This window comes from Selaginella moellendorffii, unplaced genomic scaffold (genome assembly GCF_000143415.4).
Source record: "Selaginella moellendorffii unplaced genomic scaffold, v1.0 SELMOscaffold_70, whole genome shotgun sequence".
NCBI classification, from domain to species: domain Eukaryota; kingdom Viridiplantae; phylum Streptophyta; class Lycopodiopsida; order Selaginellales; family Selaginellaceae; genus Selaginella; species Selaginella moellendorffii.
The window spans coordinates 50040-64743 of record NW_003314331.1 but is presented as its reverse complement, the minus strand read 5'-3'; the positions used below and the strand labels follow the sequence as shown (position 1 = coordinate 64743).

Here is a 14704-nt window from a genome sequence, read left to right as displayed (position 1 = left end):
TGTTGTGTGTTTCATGTCCCGTAGAAAGACGGACAAAGAACCATCAGACCACAAGAGTCAGGTAAGTTGCAAAATGCTGGCTTGTGCTTATAGCTTTCTCATCTCCCTGGTCCAAAGTCTCCAAACTCCGTGATCGAGGCCACAAACAACTTTAAGCAAGTTCTTGGCGAAGGAAGTTTTGGACCAGTGTACTATGGCTGCCTTTCCAATAATGTCAAAATTGCTGTTAAGGTTTTGTCTACGCCTCAAAGCACGGATATCAAGAATTTAACATGGAGGTGAGTTTGATCATCAAGCATGGATAGCAAACTGATCTCAAACCAGTGGCATATTGATATTTTATTGGTGGTACACCACAGGAACTTGGTGTCGTTCCTTGGCTATTGTGATCAGGAGTCAAAGCAAATAGAACTTTGAGAGAGCAAAGTGATTTCTTCCGTTTCCATTTGTCTTCTCTTTGATGTGGTTATGTATAGGCACAATGTCCAGCTTTGAGCTAGAAATCTCAGCTGCAAATTGCTTTAGATGCTGTTCAAGGTAAACAGTGTGATGACCCTCGACAACAAGTTTCACAGGATTGGAATATTTGCACACCTCCTGCAATTTACATATAATCCATTGGGATGTGAAGACAACTAATATACTTTTAAGCTCTTGCCAAAGTTAGTGACTTTGGGCTTTCCAAGCTTTACAACAGGAACAACATATCTCAACCATCACTCACTCAGAGTGAGCATAAACTTTCTTATTATTCAAAATGACTAACTTCTTTTTTTTCTAACGCCAGGCTCACGGGAAATCAGATGTGTACAGCTTTGGAGTGGTACTGTTCGAGATTGCTTGCCGCCGTGAACCCATCAATCTATTGCTTCCAGAGGAAGAAGTTGCTCTTTCAAAATGGGTAAAAACACTCTTTCAAGTCTTTTGTGACAGCAGCTCCAGGCATGCAAGGAAATTGAGAGAGGCAAGGCCTTTCAGCTCATTTACCACAGTGCTCATGTTCGGCCTCCTATCAGAGTGATGTTCCACACAATTCATTGCAAGTTCCAAAACTTTCCACGCTGCTTGTTCTTTACTGCCAAAGTTATAGACTTTATAGTCCAAAACTTGGGATCTACTATAATTTGCAAGATCCAGCTCGAGGAGGAAGGGAGCCCTCTCACAAAATCTATGGAATTCACTAGAGCAAGATAAGTAAGTATACCAAAGTATTTTAAGCGTTGGTTGCGTTCATAAGTAGCTAAATCAAAATCTGCTTACGTTCAGATAATTTGTTTTGCTAAAATAAACAATTGGGTCTGCATCATCATGGATTTAACCATGCAGAAATACAAGAGAAGCATGCTGACCAAGCTCCAGCATGCCTTCGGAAATCAGTGAAGCCGTCAGTAATGTTTGGTCGAGATGTTTTAACAAATGCTTATGTATCTGTACTTTGGATTCTACACAGATATTTCAATCAAAATCTAAGCCTGAATCTAGCCGTCACAGTCACTTACCAGGTCGGCAGTAGAAGTGTAGGCCTTGGAAGGCACAAATACTGTGATTTTCTCGTGGTCTTGTCCACGTCTAAAAGGTTGTCGATGATCCACAAAATCAGTGATCTTATTTGTCTCCAGCTTACTCTGGAGACAAATATTGGTACTTCACGACCACAGGCAATCATGAAAAGCACGGCGGCCATGCAACGAACTTGATGCCATAAGAATGCGTTGTGCATAACCCACAGACTTCTTCCTTCCCAGCGAAAAAAAGAGCAAGCAAGCAATAACGGCGGCCAGCAATAACCTGCAAGCAGCAAAAAAAAAGAAAAAAAAGAAAAAAAAATCAGCTTTCTTCCAAACGAAAGATAGGAACGTACCAGCTGCCAATGTACATGATTGTCGAAGCTACAAATCATCGCTTAGAGTTTCCTAGCAAGAGAGAAAGAGCGGAATTCCTTTAAAAGGATAGTAGAGTACCTTGATTTTCTTTCTTGTGATTCTTGTGAGTCCGCTTCGATTTTAGCGACTGGTTCTCACCATGCTGAAAGAACAGAGAGTAAATCGAATGGGAGACAAGAAGAACGAATCGAGCAGTTAAATTTGCATTCTCTACTTCCAGTGCCTGCGCCAAGATTTTCACTCACTGAAGAGAGGATGAAAGCTTGCCTTGATCCTCGCAGACAACGCGGCAACATCGTTCTCCAGCTCGTGGATGCGCCTTTCTTCCATCGCCCCAAAAATCTGGAAGAGCACATTTTAGGGTTTATGGCGATATTTTAGGGTTCTTGAGGTTTTCCCGCCATGGCGATGAGCTTGAGCGCCGGGTGTGGCAATCGATGGGAGCTGCTGGTGGTGCGAATGGGCGGCGGCAAGCGCACATTCCCCGGCGGCGTCACCAAGTGGCAGTGGAAGCGGCTCCAGATGCACAAGCAGCGGATGCGCGAGAAGGCGTGGCTGCTGCGCGAGCGCCGGATCTACGAGAAGCGCAAGCGGCAGGAGATGATGGCCGCGGTGACGGTGCTGGAGAAGCCGTGGGAGCAGCAGAGCTTCCCGGCCAGGACGCCCATGGCCGACGAGCAGCTCTCCGCCCTAGCCGATAGGTTCCGCAAGCCAGGCGCGCTGGATTTGTGGAACTGGCGCGATGGCCCATCCAGGAAAGCTGCTGCTGGGGATGGCGATCTAGGCGAGCAAGAGGAAGGATTCTTCTCGGTCGACGATCGAGACGATCGGCCATTCCTGCCGGTGAGTATCACCGAGATTGGCTCACCACCGACCAAGGAAGATCAAAACCTCTGGGATTCTGGAAGGGACAAGCCTCGGCGGCCAGCACTGGGTAAGTCGATTCGTCCTGTTCTTCCCGAGAAATGGGAGAGATCTAGGAGCAAGCAAGAACTATGAGAATCGATTGGTAGGCATGTTTATAAGAATAAACTCTCTCTCTCTCACACACACACACGCGCACACCGGAGTTCTTGCAAGATCGACGTGTGATAATCTTGGGATCTTCTCTATCAAGCTTTGGAGACTTTGATCTCCATCACATTCTTGATTTTGGGGGCATACATACCATAGACTTGGCTCTGCCTCCTCACAAGCTCGAGCTGTTCTTCCCCAAACGCTAACAAATCACGGCCTCCTCCTGCCTTGCTAGCCTCAAATCCTTGACGGCAGCGCCTCGCGATGTACTCCCTAATGTTATAATCGGGAAATCTCCGTGCTTCGCGAAGCAGTGATCGATAGAGAGATCGCGCCTCCATTGCCGACGCCATAGCCACGCTCGAAAAGAAGAAAATAAATAATTGGATAGATCACCGTCAAGCTGGTCAGTTGGTCAACTATCAACGGTCAGTCTGAAGCATATGCGAAAAGATTCTCCATAAATGATTCTCCATTAGCTCATGGCTTCTTCCATTCTCGCCACCAGCGAGGCGTGTTCTTGGGGCAAATTCCATGGGGCAAGGAGGAGGAGAGCTCCCAGGCGCTGCCGCAATGCTTGTTCCTGCAGGGCGTCCTGGCAAGAGGTGAGCAGAGATGGATTAATGCGGCTGCGAGATGATTTCCAGTGATTTTGATGAGCTCCCAGCTCGCCGGTGTTCTTGTGTTCTCGGCATTTCCCTTCACGGCAGTCAAGGCAATCGCGAATAGCTCGCTCGGCAAGCAGCTCCAGGAGAGGATGCAAGAGACCAAGGCCGCGGCGGAGAACTCCCGATCGGCTGTGGATGCCGCGAGAATGAGGGCTAGGGACGCGAGGTGAGGTAAAGAAATCCTTTTAGATGGAGATTAATTTGCTGATCGCTTGGCTCTAGTGTGTGGTTTGGCCAAGATCGTCCCAAATGGCTGGGGCCGATTCCATACGACTATCCCGATCATCTCCAAGGAAGCTTTCCTGGAGATTATGGCTTCGACATAGCGGGACTTGGAAAAGATCCGGCAAAATTCGATAAGTTCTTCAAGTAAGTTCCTTCCCGTGAAGTCTATGGAACTTACTATCACATAGCTCTTTTCTTATTCTTCTTCCAGTTTCGAGATTTTGCATGCTCGATGGGCGATGCTAGCAGCGCTGGGAGTGGTGATCCCGGAGGTCTTGGAAAAGTTCTTTGGAGTTAAATTCGCAGAGAGCGTGTGGTGGCGAGTCGGGTATGCCAAGCTCGAGGGCGATACGCTAGATTATCTCGGGATTCCAGGCCTCCACATTGTTGGGGCTCAAGGCATCCTCGTCATTGCGATCTGCCAGTTCCTCCTCATGGTAAATCGTCCTTTTTCTAGTCAAGTTCTTCTAATCGATATAAACTAATCTATGATCCAAACAGGTTGGTCCAGAGTATGCCAGGTACTGCGGCATCGAAGCACTAGAACCGCTAGGAATCTATCTTCCCGGAGACATCAACTATCCGGGAGGAGTCCTGTTTGATCCGCTGGGACTCTCCAAAGATCCGGCTACTTTCGAGGAGCTCAAAGTCAAGGAGATAAAGAATGGCCGTCTAGCGATGGTGGCGTGGCTGGGATTTTACGTCCAAGCTCTCGTGACAAAGAAGGGCCCTTTGGAGAACTTGCTCGATCATTTACAAGATCCTCTTCACAACAATGCCGTTACGTCAATCCTCCTCTAGTTTCGCAAGAGAAAGATAAGTTCTAGATTGATTCCTATGCTAGCCGATAAGAATTAAATCCCAGGTATGGTGTCTTCGGAAAGTCTGCTAATCCCGTGAAGCCTGGCTCGAGAACACGGTTCCGCTCAATCTCATATCTTTCGACCACCTTGTCGTGCTCGAGGAGTTCCTTCAATGGAGGTGGAGTCTCCACGACTGGTCTCACAATCTGCGGAAGAGAGCAACGAAGAACAAGAAAAAAAGCGTTTGGCTTGTCACTGGATTGTTCTTCCATTGGCATGGAACGCAGCAAAACGAGGACGATTGGCAAGCGGAACTTGGACTTGTTCCACTCGAGGACGATTTGCAAGCAAAAAACTTGGAGGACGTATGATCCCAGCTTGGAAGAACACACATTAAAACGATGTGATGGAATGGAGGAAGAGAAACTTACCTTCATGGGAGGACAGTGGAATCCTTTGAGCTCTAGACAGTAGAGTTCCAGTCGATCTTTCTCCTTGTAAGGAGGATTTAAGATTAACACGTTGTCGCTCCAAAACATGAGGTCTACGAGCTCGTTACACTCGTGGAGGTTGAGCTCCTTGAGCCCCCGCGCGACAATGTGCCCTGTTCTTAGCTTCCCACACCTCGCGAGCGATAGCTTCTCCAGAGAACTCGACTGCTCCAAAAGAGAGTATAAGAAAAATCCTGTAAGAAACTTGAAAAATCGTAGAAGTACCTCAAGGAAAACATACTCGAGAGCTGTGCAGCATGACAGATCCAACTCCTTGAGAGCGTTTGCTATGTTGTCAGGCATGACAAACCTTGCCAAGGACGTCGCTCCACGGAGCTCTAGCTTCTCCTAGAGTTTAAAACCATCGAAAATGTGAATGGAATGTTTTGGCTTTGTGTGATCTTACCAAGGAAGGCCGAGAGGCCCTGAAGAGCTCATCGATAAATGCCTCATTCACTTTGCTACTCCAAAGAATGGAAATCTAGCAAACAGTCTACCAAGGTTAAGCAAAAGAAACGGAGGTAGTGAAAGAAAATTCGCTTACCAATTGGCAAACGTGCAAGATTGTAGCACGAATTTCCCCAAAATTCGGCGCAGCAGCTGGATCTGGCAAAGCTTCCAGCGGCCGCTCCCACTTGAAATTCCCAAGCGCCTACAAATCCATCTCAAGAAATCATCACACCGATCACAGACCTAGATCGCGATCGCCATACCTTCTGCCATCCAGAATCTGGCTTCGGCGCCCCGCCTTTCTTTCCCTTCTTGCCCTTGGGCGCCATAGCTCGGCGCCATTCCTCTCGCCCTCATCTTGATGTTGGCGGGAGACGCATCGCTCGGCCAGCGCAAATCCACACCGTCCGAATTAGGGCAACACAGGCATCTCAAGTATATTCGTCATTTTAAAAAAGTAACAACAAAAAAAGTTTGCCTTGCAAACTTCCGGAGCTACAAAAACCTCCGGCCAGATGAATTTACAAGTCGTCGTTCGCTTTGCTCGCAGTGCTTCCCAGCGATGGCGATGCTCGAGCTCCTCGCAAAGTTTTTCTCATCTGTATTGTCGTCTCCACTCGGCGAGATTGGACCGGAGTGGTGTAAGAGGTTGTCTGGAAGACAAGCCTAGCAGCGTACAGCCCGGCTTGGCAGCATGACACTTGATCTGCAAGAAGCACAGAGAGGTAGAACTCGAGGAATCAAACGAGAGCTTGCTTTGAATGAAAGAGTTTGATCTAGGCGTGAACCTTACTCCTTGGATGTGTAGCGGTGAGATTGCTTGCCCCGTCGAGCCTGGATACTTCCCTCCCAGCAAAAGCTTGAGCTCGTTGTTCTCCTGGTAGAGAAATTCCACCTGCGGATAGAAAACAATTGCTTGTCAGCAAACACTAGCAAGAACAAGGAAGGAAAAACGAGAGAACAATGAAAAAGAAGAGAGGAAGAACAAGAACAAAAACAAGGAAGAGAAAAGCGAGAGAGCAGTGAAAAGGAAGGGAGGAAGAACAAGAACAAAACGAAGAACAAGGCTACCACGAAAGAGAGAAAAGAGAAAGAAGTGGACGATTCTTACCTCGACTTCCGCCTTCTTGAGATTGGTTTCGTACTGCTTCGCGTCTTTCCTCAAGTCTTGGATCTCCCCAAACAATCCCTGGACGCACCTCTCGGAAGCTCTCATCTTGTGCACGGCCGCGTCCCTCTCGCGCTCCACAGCTCTAAGAGCGCCAGCGTCCACTGCCGAAGCCACCAAGTCGTGAACCAGCCGCTCCTCCTCCATCCGATTCCGCCGCTGCTCGAATTCCTCCCGGAGCTCATCCGCCGCGCGATGCTCCGCCGCCGCGGCCCTCTCCTCGGCATCATCCGCCGCCTCCATGAAAATCTGCCTATCGTTGTGGTAGAGCAGGCACTCGTTCTCCAGCCGCGAGCACTCCTCGCTGAGATGCTTGCAATACTCCGCGACCTTCTGCGTCTCGGCGATCTGCCTCTTCAGCGCCTGCGCGCTCAAGCTCGCCTCCACCTGGAAAGCAAGAAAGAAAGAGAAGAAATCGCGAGATTACGGCTCCAGCAGCGATCTTTCTCGCGGATTTTACCTTGGCCGTGTTGTATTTCTGCTGGATCTCCCGCAATCTCTCTTGCAAGCAGTGGACCTGGCTCTGCAAATCGAGCTGCGAGCGCTCCGCGAGCTGGAGCTTCTCGCGCAGCTGCTGATCCGCGCAAGAAAGCCCTACCATATGCGCGATCGATCCCTCCATGTAGCTCTCCATCTCCGACGACAATGTCACTGCCATGACGAAAGAAGCTCTCTTCTTTCTAAACCCTAAAATGCCGCGCAACGGTCCAGTGGTCGATCTTTTTGCCGTTAAAGCGCGTCGGGAAGGCGATTCGAACCGCGGATGGCTAGGCTCGGAGTACGGATGTGCCCGAGCCTAGAGGCTCGGATAGGGTAGCATTACTTCCTGTGTTTTTGCTTTCTCTTCTTCCATTTCTCTCTCTCAGACTCCGTGTTGTGGCGGCAGTCGCCATGAGGATGTGATGCATGAGCGCGATCTCGTGCAGCCACTGGATCGGCGCGATCTCCACGCCGGCGCCCCGCCGGTGATCGAAATCTCGGGATTCTAGAGGTGATTTTAGGGTCTGGCGCAGCGATTCCCAGCGCCGGAGCAGGGTTCTTGTTCTTAGGGTTTTCCAGGCGACGCGAATTCGCGGACGAATTGCGGGGAAGCGTGTCCTGGCCTCTGGATTTATGACCACTAATCAGGCGAAGGCGGATCCAGTTGAATCGCAGCTCAAGAGAGGAGGAAGCGGCCGCGGAGGAGCTGCTGTGTATCGAGCGACGCAGGGATCAGCAAAGGGTGGGGGGCCTGGCCCTTCAGCGGGCGCTCCCCCTCATTCTAATCATCCCACTCCTCGTCCCAATGCTCATGGAAGCGCGGGTCGGAGGTAAGCCAAGCCTTCTTTGCTCTTTTCTTTTCTTTCTCTTTGAGTGGAAGGGTTTAATGCCTAGCTCGCAGGAAGAATAACTGGCAGCAGTATACAAACAATGCGAATGGTGGAGAGGCAATTTTGCAGCCGACTCATCGGCCTACTGGTGAGTATTTTATTGGTTAGTGTTAACTTGCTCTTTAATGGGGGATGTTCTAGGTGGTAATGTGTCTGTGCCAGCTCCTAGGCGGCCAGTACACAACAATGGCAAGCAGCCCCTATCTCCGAGTACTCCGGAAAAATCCCAGGCTGGTGAGTTTGTCGTCTTTAATCTTGTTCCTCGGCGTTCTGATTCATAGAGTTTTTGTTTTACTGAAGATATTGCCCGGCAACCGGCAATGACATTTCAATTTGGCAGCTTCAGTCCCGGAGGGTTGGGGCCTAATGGCGGCGTGCAGGTATCTATAGCTTTGACTGGTTCTTGTACAATGTTTTCATTGTTCTTGGATGTCTAGATTCCAGCTCGTACAACATCGGCTCCTCCGAACCTTGACGAGCAGAAGCGAGAGCAAGTACGTTTTTACTTAGTCTTTTTTCTGTTGCTTGTGTGCTTTGCTTACAAGTTTTGCGCTATTAGGCGCAGTACGAAGCTTCTCGCGCTGGCAAGCTTTTGCCACCCGTTGTTTTGGATCATGCACCGCTTCCCCCTACACAACCTGTTCGGCCTGCACACATGCCAATTCCGATGCAAGTTGTCAGCTCTCAACCTCAGAACACGATTCAGCAGCCTTTACAGCAGCCGGTTCTCCAACACAACCACAATTTAGTTCAGCCTCCGGCCTTCACACCCGGAGCTAAGTTTCAACCATCTCCAGTGATGGGCTCTCAAGTTGGAACCTCAATCGTGCCTCAGCAAATGATGGGACATCATGGTCAGTCATTTCCGTTTGTGCAGCGGGCTAGCAGGGCGTTGAAGATTGTCAATCCGGAAACGCAAGAAGAGGTGTTGCCTGCGTCAGTTTTACCAAGGGGGCCGCCAATCAGACCAATGAACTTTACCGGGCCGTCGCCGTCGGTGGGTATGAATCACTACTCGACGCCACTATCAACGACAGGCCCGCCGTTTTTCCCTCAGAATATGGGGGATTCTCAGAGGAGTTATGGTCCTCCTGGAGCATCTTTTATCCCCCGTGGCACGCAAGTTGCGACTCCGGCAATGCCACCCACAGATTCTCATGTCGACACTACAGTTACACCATCTGAGCTTTTAGATAGTGCACGGGCGGAGGCTGGTACGGAGGCTGTTGTCGACAGTACTGCGGTTACAGAGACGCTCATAGAAGAGACTACTGCCACCACAACCGTAGCAGTGGATGTTCCACAGGAAAGTGCCGACCAAATCGTTGAGTCCGGGGCAACAGTTTCTGAAGGTAGCGTAGAGGTTGGTGCACCTCCAACGCCGGAAAATAGCACAGTGCAGGAGATAGAGCAGTCGGTTGGAAGTGTCGATGCAGCTGCAGCTGGTTCTCAAAAGGATGGCGATAATGACGAAAAGCCGATGGAGGTTGAGAAGCATGCTGAAACTCCCCCGGTTGCGTTGGAAGTGGAACCACCTGCGGAAGCTGTTCCCAAGTTGGTATCGGAGTCCGCTTCACATTCTACTGAGGTGGTCGTCGAAGTGAAACAAGGAAGTAAGAAGAAAAACAAGAAAAAGATTCTTGCTAAAGCTGACGCTGCGGGATCAAATGCCGACCTGTACAACGCTTACAAGGCTCCCGACGAGAAGAAGGATGAGCTCGTGGTACCGGCAGAGCAACAGGAAGTGGAAGTCAAAGCTGAAAAGAAGCCTTCAGTAGAAGTGGAGCCTCCGAAAGAGTTGGATGATTGGGAAGATGCTGCCGACTTGCCGACTCCGGCACCCAAGCCGGACGACAATACTCAGCTTTCGACACAGAAGAGATACAGTAGGGACTTTCTGCTGACGCAAAGGGAACACAATGTGAGCTTGCCACCAGATTTTGAAGTTAGGCCGGATATAGAGGTTATTTTAGTCCCGCCAGTAGATATGGGACTCCGGGGAGTTCCGCGACGACCAGCAGACGAGGACAGGTGGATCAAGCAGCCTATAACTCCATCGGGACGGGCACAGGACATTCGAGTTGATGGATTCAGACCGGGTAACACTTCAGCAGGGATGAGGTTTCCGCCACCAATGCTTCCCAACATGCCGCCTCACATTGTTCCGGGACGTGGTGTTGATTCTCTCAGCTGGATTCATCCTCAGAAAGGTCTCATTCCATCTCCTACGCCTTTGCCTGCAATGCACAAGGCAGAGAAGCGTTATGAGATTGGTAAAGTTTCTGACGAAGAAGACGCCAAGCAAAGGCAGGTGAAGGGCATCCTCAATAAGCTCACGCCTCAAAACTTCGAGAAGCTGTTTGCTCAAGTTCAGGACCTGGGGATTGAGACCGCAGCTACGCTTAATGGCGTGATATCTCAGATTTTCGACAAAGCCATCATGGAGCCAACGTTTTGTGAGACGTACGCACGTTTTTGTGTCCAGTTGTCGGTTGCCTTGCCCGAGTTTACTGAGGATGGGGAGAAAGTTACTTTCAAGCGGGTTCTTCTGAACAAGTGCCAGGAAGAGTTTGAGCGTGGTAAGAGAGAAGAGGAAGAAGCTGGCAAGACTGAGGAAGATGGTATCGCCATCACCCCGGAAGAACGTGAGATCAAGCGCGTGAAGGCCCGCAGACGAATGCTGGGAAACATCCGTTTTATCGGCGAGCTGTACAAGGAGAGCATGCTAACGGAGCGGATCATGCATCAGTGCATCACGTCGCTCTTGGGAGAATACCAGAGTCCTGACGAGGAGAATATAGAAGCACTCTGCAAGCTCATGACAACCATCGGTTCGCTTATCGATCACAGCAAGGCAAAGGCTCATATAGATGCTTACTTCGAGAGGATTTTGGACCTCTCCAACAACCCGAAGCTTCCGTCTAGACTGAGATTTGGTTTGAAGGACGTTATCGACCTTAGAAACAATGACTGGCAGCAGCGAAGAAAGGTTGAGGGTCCCAAGAAGATTGAGGAGGTGCACAGGGACGCTCAACAGGAGCGGCTTGCCCACACTAGCCGAGACAGATTTTCTCGCGGTATGAGTATGAACAGGCGTGTACCACCATCTCCCGGAGCTATGTCACCGATGGGTCGAGGAGGAATGCCAGGTCGTTACATGCAGGATGTTCGAAAAGAAGATCAGTTTTTTATGGATAGCAGGCCAATGCCGATGCCGATGCCGCAGAGGTCAGAGGAGTTTACGTTTGTTCCTCAAGGAGGACTTGGAAGGGGTCCAATGCGTGGTGCTCCCGGGCCCTCTGCACGGAGTGCTTTAGGCGACGTGCCACCTAAGATGCAAGTGGATTTTCGACGTCCTGGTACTGCACCAAGTATGAACAGGGAACCTTACATAAGCAGGGATGAGTTCTCGAGGGGTGGTACTGGTTTTGGGGCTGGCGAAAGGCCTATATTGGAGAGGCCTATGTCAGCTGCCCCGGGTGTGAAGGAGTATCGTGGTTTGGAACGATCTTCGAGTGATCGGCTGGCAGCTTATTCCACGATAGAAAGGCCATCGACTCCGCCTACACCTGCACCACAAGTCTCTCAGCCCCCAGCACTGACAGAAGAGCAGCTGAGAAAGAAAAGTACTCTGGCCATTGAAGAGTACTACAGGTTCAGTATTGGTTTTCTATCCAGTGCATTTTTTGTTTCTAATGCAGTGCCAATGTATGTGCAGCATAAGGGATGTGAAGGAAGCAGTTCAGTGCGTTGAGGAACTCGGAAGGCCTGACTATCACGCGAAAATGGTTTCGCAGTGGATATTGGAATCTTTCGAGAGAAAGGACGTTGAACGGGACCTAATGGCGACGCTCATCAAGCATCTACGATCGCAGAGCCCTGCGCTACTTACTTACGATCAAATGAGAGAAGGGTATGCAAATGTTTTAAGATTTAAGGTTCCTTTTCCTAAAGTTTGTTATCTATCAACAGGATAGCGTCTGTTCTTTCTGTGTTTGAAGACACAGTGGTGGACGTTCCGAAAGCCGCTGACTACCTAGGAAGCGTTGTCGGGAAGCTTGTTGCGGAGGATGTGTTTCCATTAATTCAAGTCGAAAAACTGGTAAAAGAGGGTGGGGCGGAGAAGGATAGTTTACTGCTGAGTACCGACGCATTGGAGATTTTTGGTGCTGTCTTGGACACTATTCGCAAGGAGAAGAACGAGGAAGAAATGCTACGATTGTACAAGGCTGCCGGAGTTAACATTCAAGATTTTGTCCTAAATCCTAGACCTGGACAAGTCGAGGCGTTTTTGAGAAAAAAGAATCTTCTCTGTCTGGACCCTGTAAGTGTCAAGCTCCATTTGTATGTTATTGGTTTTCTGCTGACATATTTTACGACCATACAGGTTCTCCCTGTCGAGGGTTATTTGAAGGATGCATTCGCAAACAATGTGTCCGTTCCCGAAGTTTTGAAATGGCTGGAGGTACGTAATTCTTTCAGAGTTGGTCTCACTTTACTCAACTGGTAAATGCAAATGCACAGACAAACGCTTCCTCTTTGTTTACAAATGCTGGGTTTCTACGCATGTTGATGACTGAGGTTTTAAACCAGACGGTCCATCCTGTGCCCTCTGAAGACTACGAGGTATACTTGAGATTTTACGGCGGATTTATTTCGAAAAAATCTCTTCTTTCTTTTTTCCTGTGCAGGCTTCTCTCAAACGCACACGGAAGTACTCGGACCTTTTGAAAAGAGTCACTGCTGCAAATGCCAAAGCTGCCGGCGCAAGTCAAGGACAATGTTGTATCTTTTGAGTTCGAGTGCTCTATAGTCGGTCGACTGACGGGCTGGTTTCATGCTTTTGCAGACATAGTAGCCGTGCAACAATTTGCTCATCATCATGGCCATCCTAGCGGCTTAATGACAGCTTTGTTCAACAGTTTTTACACGGACGAGGTGAGTGTTTCCTCCCTACCTTACAAGGCAAGCGAAAGAAACTTACATCGTGAGTGTGCAGGTTATCTCGGAGAATGCTTTTTTCAAGTGGCAGGACGACGTCAAAGACCCGACCCCTGGAAGAGAACAGGTACTCTCGACTATAAAAGCACGTCTCCTTCGTTATCTAATAGCTTTGTATATAGGCGATTCGCGAAGTTGGCAAGTGGCTTTGCTGGCTTCACGAGGCCCCGGAAGAAGACAACTAGCTCGCACCATCAAACAAGCGCTGGCGTTTCCTAATTAGGAGGACTTCCCATGTTGCGGGACTTTGTACAGATTCGAAAGAGGCCAATAGGTACAATTTATCCGGAGAACTAATGGCAGCCCTGTCTTGTTTTGAAGAGGGAGAAGACGAAGAAGAAGCGAGCACAAAGAAAAAAGATGATGAAACACACAACCTTTTCTTTGCAAGAAGAAAGAATGCGATGAGGTAGTCCTTTTCCCGTCTTGGTTTTTTCGGTCTCTATGTATGTTTGAGCGAGATCTCACTTCAAGCTGGATCTCACGAGCTCATAGGTGAGGAAGCAGGCGGCATTGGCAGGCACGCTGCGAGCCATGGCCGGGCCGAATCCCCGGTACAGCCCCTTGATCCCCTCGCTGCGGTACACCTTTTGGAAGGCGTCCAGCGTCCCCCGGAACTTTGGGTTGCTGTGGTCGTCAACTTGGATCATACTCTTGACGACGTCGGCGGGATACACCGCCAGCCAGTACATCGCTCCCGCCGCTCCGCCTGCCGCTAGCAGCGACCCCTGCCCGAGTGTGCTCGTCGCCTTCCCGCCCGCCAAGGCCTGCTTGATCGCCTCGTAGCTCCCAAACATGGCGGCATTGCCGGGGACTTCGCGCAAGAGCGTCGGGAAGAGCCCCTTGTAGAGCCCCACGACGGCGCCGCCTTCGTTCCGGGCGACGTGCCGGGCGACGTCCATGGGGCCGGCGTACGACACGGTGGCGACGCCGGCGGCGCCGCTCGCCGCTAGGGCTGACTGGGCCTGGAGCCGGCACTTGACGAGCTCCGTGGGGCAGGCGACGAGGCTGACGGCCACGCCGGCGCCAGCGCCGCAGAGCATCTGTTGCTGGACGGTCAGGATCTGCCCGGGGCGCTCGCGGAATATGCTCTCCATCTGGCCGCGCGACGCGAAGAGCACAGCGTTGAAGACCGCGACGGTGGCCAGCGGCGCGCCCATGCCCTTGTAGAGGCCCCGGGATCCCTCCGCCGCCAGGGTCTTCTTGACGGCGTCTATGGCGCCAGCGTAGATTGGCGGCTCACCTGGGCGGGGGGCGGGCTGGCTCTGGAGCTTCACCTTGATCGTGTCAAAGGGGTGGCCGACGAGGAGCTGCGCCACGCCCGCCAGCGTCCCCGACGTTAGATCCTTGGCCACATCCATTGCGCGCAATTCGCAGCCCAATTCGCCGCCGCGAGGGAGATCGCAATGCGCGTCGGACCGATCGAGCGATCGATCCAGGCGAGAATGCGAATCCCTAGCGCGCGAGCTAATGGATCAACATACACAACCCAAACGGGATCGCCTCGATGAGTGACACGTGGATGATCGTACGGAGACAAGCGCACTAGGGGAAAGAGACAACCCAAAATGTGTGCTCCCAATTTCAGGGAAATGTGCGTCACCCATTGCTGTCAACGTGTCCGCCAT

At 50.6% G+C, this 14704-nt stretch overlaps 7 protein-coding genes across 8 annotated transcripts; 3 read left to right on the top strand and 4 right to left on the bottom strand.

Annotated features, from left to right (window-relative positions):
* The first annotated feature begins 2285 nt into the window (after window positions 1-2285).
* Window positions 2286-2882, top strand: LOC9640546 (probable DEAD-box ATP-dependent RNA helicase 48). Its single transcript, XM_002985845.2, has one exon. It carries the CDS (start codon window positions 2286-2288, stop codon window positions 2880-2882), a length of 597 nt encoding a protein of 198 aa, XP_002985891.2.
* Window positions 2883-2953: 71 nt separating this feature from the next.
* Window positions 2954-3292, bottom strand: LOC112340754 (protein bcn92-like). Its single transcript, XM_024659679.1, has one exon. The coding sequence runs from the start codon at window positions 3251-3253 to the stop codon at window positions 2996-2998; it is 258 nt and encodes an 85-aa protein (XP_024515447.1). The 5' UTR covers window positions 3254-3292; the 3' UTR covers window positions 2954-2995.
* A 63-nt stretch (window positions 3293-3355) lies between these two features.
* LOC9640136 (chlorophyll a-b binding protein 7, chloroplastic) lies at window positions 3356-4676 on the top strand. The gene is made up of 5 exons (XM_002985844.2): window positions 3356-3505; window positions 3568-3734; window positions 3791-3937; window positions 4005-4230; window positions 4295-4676. The coding sequence occupies exons 1-5, from the start codon at window positions 3383-3385 to the stop codon at window positions 4592-4594; spliced, it is 963 nt and encodes a 320-aa protein (XP_002985890.1). The 5' UTR covers window positions 3356-3382; the 3' UTR covers window positions 4595-4676.
* LOC112340772 lies at window positions 4629-5866 on the bottom strand. Its single transcript, XM_024659748.1, has 4 exons — window positions 5801-5866; window positions 5632-5739; window positions 5028-5435; window positions 4629-4802 (listed from the first exon to the last, which is right to left on the bottom strand). Exons 1-4 carry the CDS (start codon window positions 5864-5866, stop codon window positions 4629-4631), a joined length of 756 nt encoding a protein of 251 aa, XP_024515516.1.
* Window positions 5867-5949: 83 nt separating this feature from the next.
* On the bottom strand, window positions 5950-7379 carry LOC9640545. Of its 2 annotated transcripts, none has more exons than XM_002985734.2 (4): window positions 7166-7379; window positions 6649-7092; window positions 6326-6432; window positions 5950-6243 (listed from the first exon to the last, which is right to left on the bottom strand). In XM_002985734.2, exons 1-4 carry the CDS (start codon window positions 7361-7363, stop codon window positions 6204-6206), a joined length of 789 nt encoding a protein of 262 aa, XP_002985780.2. In that variant the 5' UTR covers window positions 7364-7379; the 3' UTR covers window positions 5950-6203. The 2 variants fall into 2 exon arrangements, with proteins under 2 accessions (XP_002985780.2, XP_024515446.1); XM_024659678.1 differs by having other exon boundaries at window positions 6331-6432.
* Window positions 7380-7528: 149 nt separating this feature from the next.
* Window positions 7529-13369, top strand: LOC112340750 (eukaryotic translation initiation factor 4G-like). The gene is made up of 14 exons (XM_024659672.1): window positions 7529-8015; window positions 8087-8163; window positions 8217-8309; window positions 8376-8455; window positions 8513-8569; window positions 8635-11729; window positions 11794-11988; window positions 12048-12399; window positions 12463-12540; window positions 12600-12701; window positions 12767-12857; window positions 12925-13013; window positions 13075-13143; window positions 13199-13369. The coding sequence occupies exons 1-14, from the start codon at window positions 7819-7821 to the stop codon at window positions 13259-13261; spliced, it is 4638 nt and encodes a 1545-aa protein (XP_024515440.1). The 5' UTR covers window positions 7529-7818; the 3' UTR covers window positions 13262-13369.
* A 66-nt stretch (window positions 13370-13435) lies between these two features.
* Window positions 13436-14702, bottom strand: LOC9640134 (mitochondrial carnitine/acylcarnitine carrier-like protein). Its single transcript, XM_002985733.2, has one exon. It carries the CDS (start codon window positions 14435-14437, stop codon window positions 13541-13543), a length of 897 nt encoding a protein of 298 aa, XP_002985779.1. The 5' UTR covers window positions 14438-14702; the 3' UTR covers window positions 13436-13540.
* Window positions 14703-14704: the final 2 nt, after the last annotated feature.

Coding starts and splice junctions, on each gene's coding strand:
- LOC9640546 (XM_002985845.2), top strand. CDS start 2,286: ATGGCGATGAGCTTGAGCGCCGGGTGTGGCAATCGATGGGAGCTGCTG.
- LOC112340754 (XM_024659679.1), bottom strand. CDS start 3,253: ATGGCGTCGGCAATGGAGGCGCGATCTCTCTATCGATCACTGCTTCGC.
- LOC9640136 (XM_002985844.2), top strand. CDS start 3,383: ATGGCTTCTTCCATTCTCGCCACCAGCGAGGCGTGTTCTTGGGGCAAA. Junction 3,735..3,790: donor ATGAGGGCTAGGGACGCGAG/GTGAGGTAAAGA, acceptor GCTTGGCTCTAG/TGTGTGGTTTGGCCAAGATC. Junction 3,938..4,004: donor AAATTCGATAAGTTCTTCAA/GTAAGTTCCTTC, acceptor TTCTTCTTCCAG/TTTCGAGATTTTGCATGCTC.
- LOC112340772 (XM_024659748.1), bottom strand. CDS start 5,866: ATGGCGCCCAAGGGCAAGAAGGGAAAGAAAGGCGGGGCGCCGAAGCCA. Junction 5,740..5,800: donor CAGATTCTGGATGGCAGAAG/GTATGGCGATCG, acceptor ATGGATTTGTAG/GCGCTTGGGAATTTCAAGTG. Junction 4,803..5,027: donor TCCACTGTCCTCCCATGAAG/GTAAGTTTCTCT, acceptor TCTCTTCCGCAG/ATTGTGAGACCAGTCGTGGA.
- LOC9640545 (XM_024659678.1), bottom strand. CDS start 7,363: ATGGCAGTGACATTGTCGTCGGAGATGGAGAGCTACATGGAGGGATCG. Junction 6,433..6,648: donor TCAAGAAGGCGGAAGTCGAG/GTAAGAATCGTC, acceptor TTCTATCCGCAG/GTGGAATTTCTCTACCAGGA. Junction 6,244..6,330: donor CACCGCTACACATCCAAGGA/GTAAGGTTCACG, acceptor TGCTTCTTGCAG/ATCAAGTGTCATGCTGCCAA.
- LOC112340750 (XM_024659672.1), top strand. CDS start 7,819: ATGACCACTAATCAGGCGAAGGCGGATCCAGTTGAATCGCAGCTCAAG. Junction 8,164..8,216: donor GCCGACTCATCGGCCTACTG/GTGAGTATTTTA, acceptor GGGATGTTCTAG/GTGGTAATGTGTCTGTGCCA. Junction 12,400..12,462: donor ATCTTCTCTGTCTGGACCCT/GTAAGTGTCAAG, acceptor ACGACCATACAG/GTTCTCCCTGTCGAGGGTTA.
- LOC9640134 (XM_002985733.2), bottom strand. CDS start 14,437: ATGGATGTGGCCAAGGATCTAACGTCGGGGACGCTGGCGGGCGTGGCG.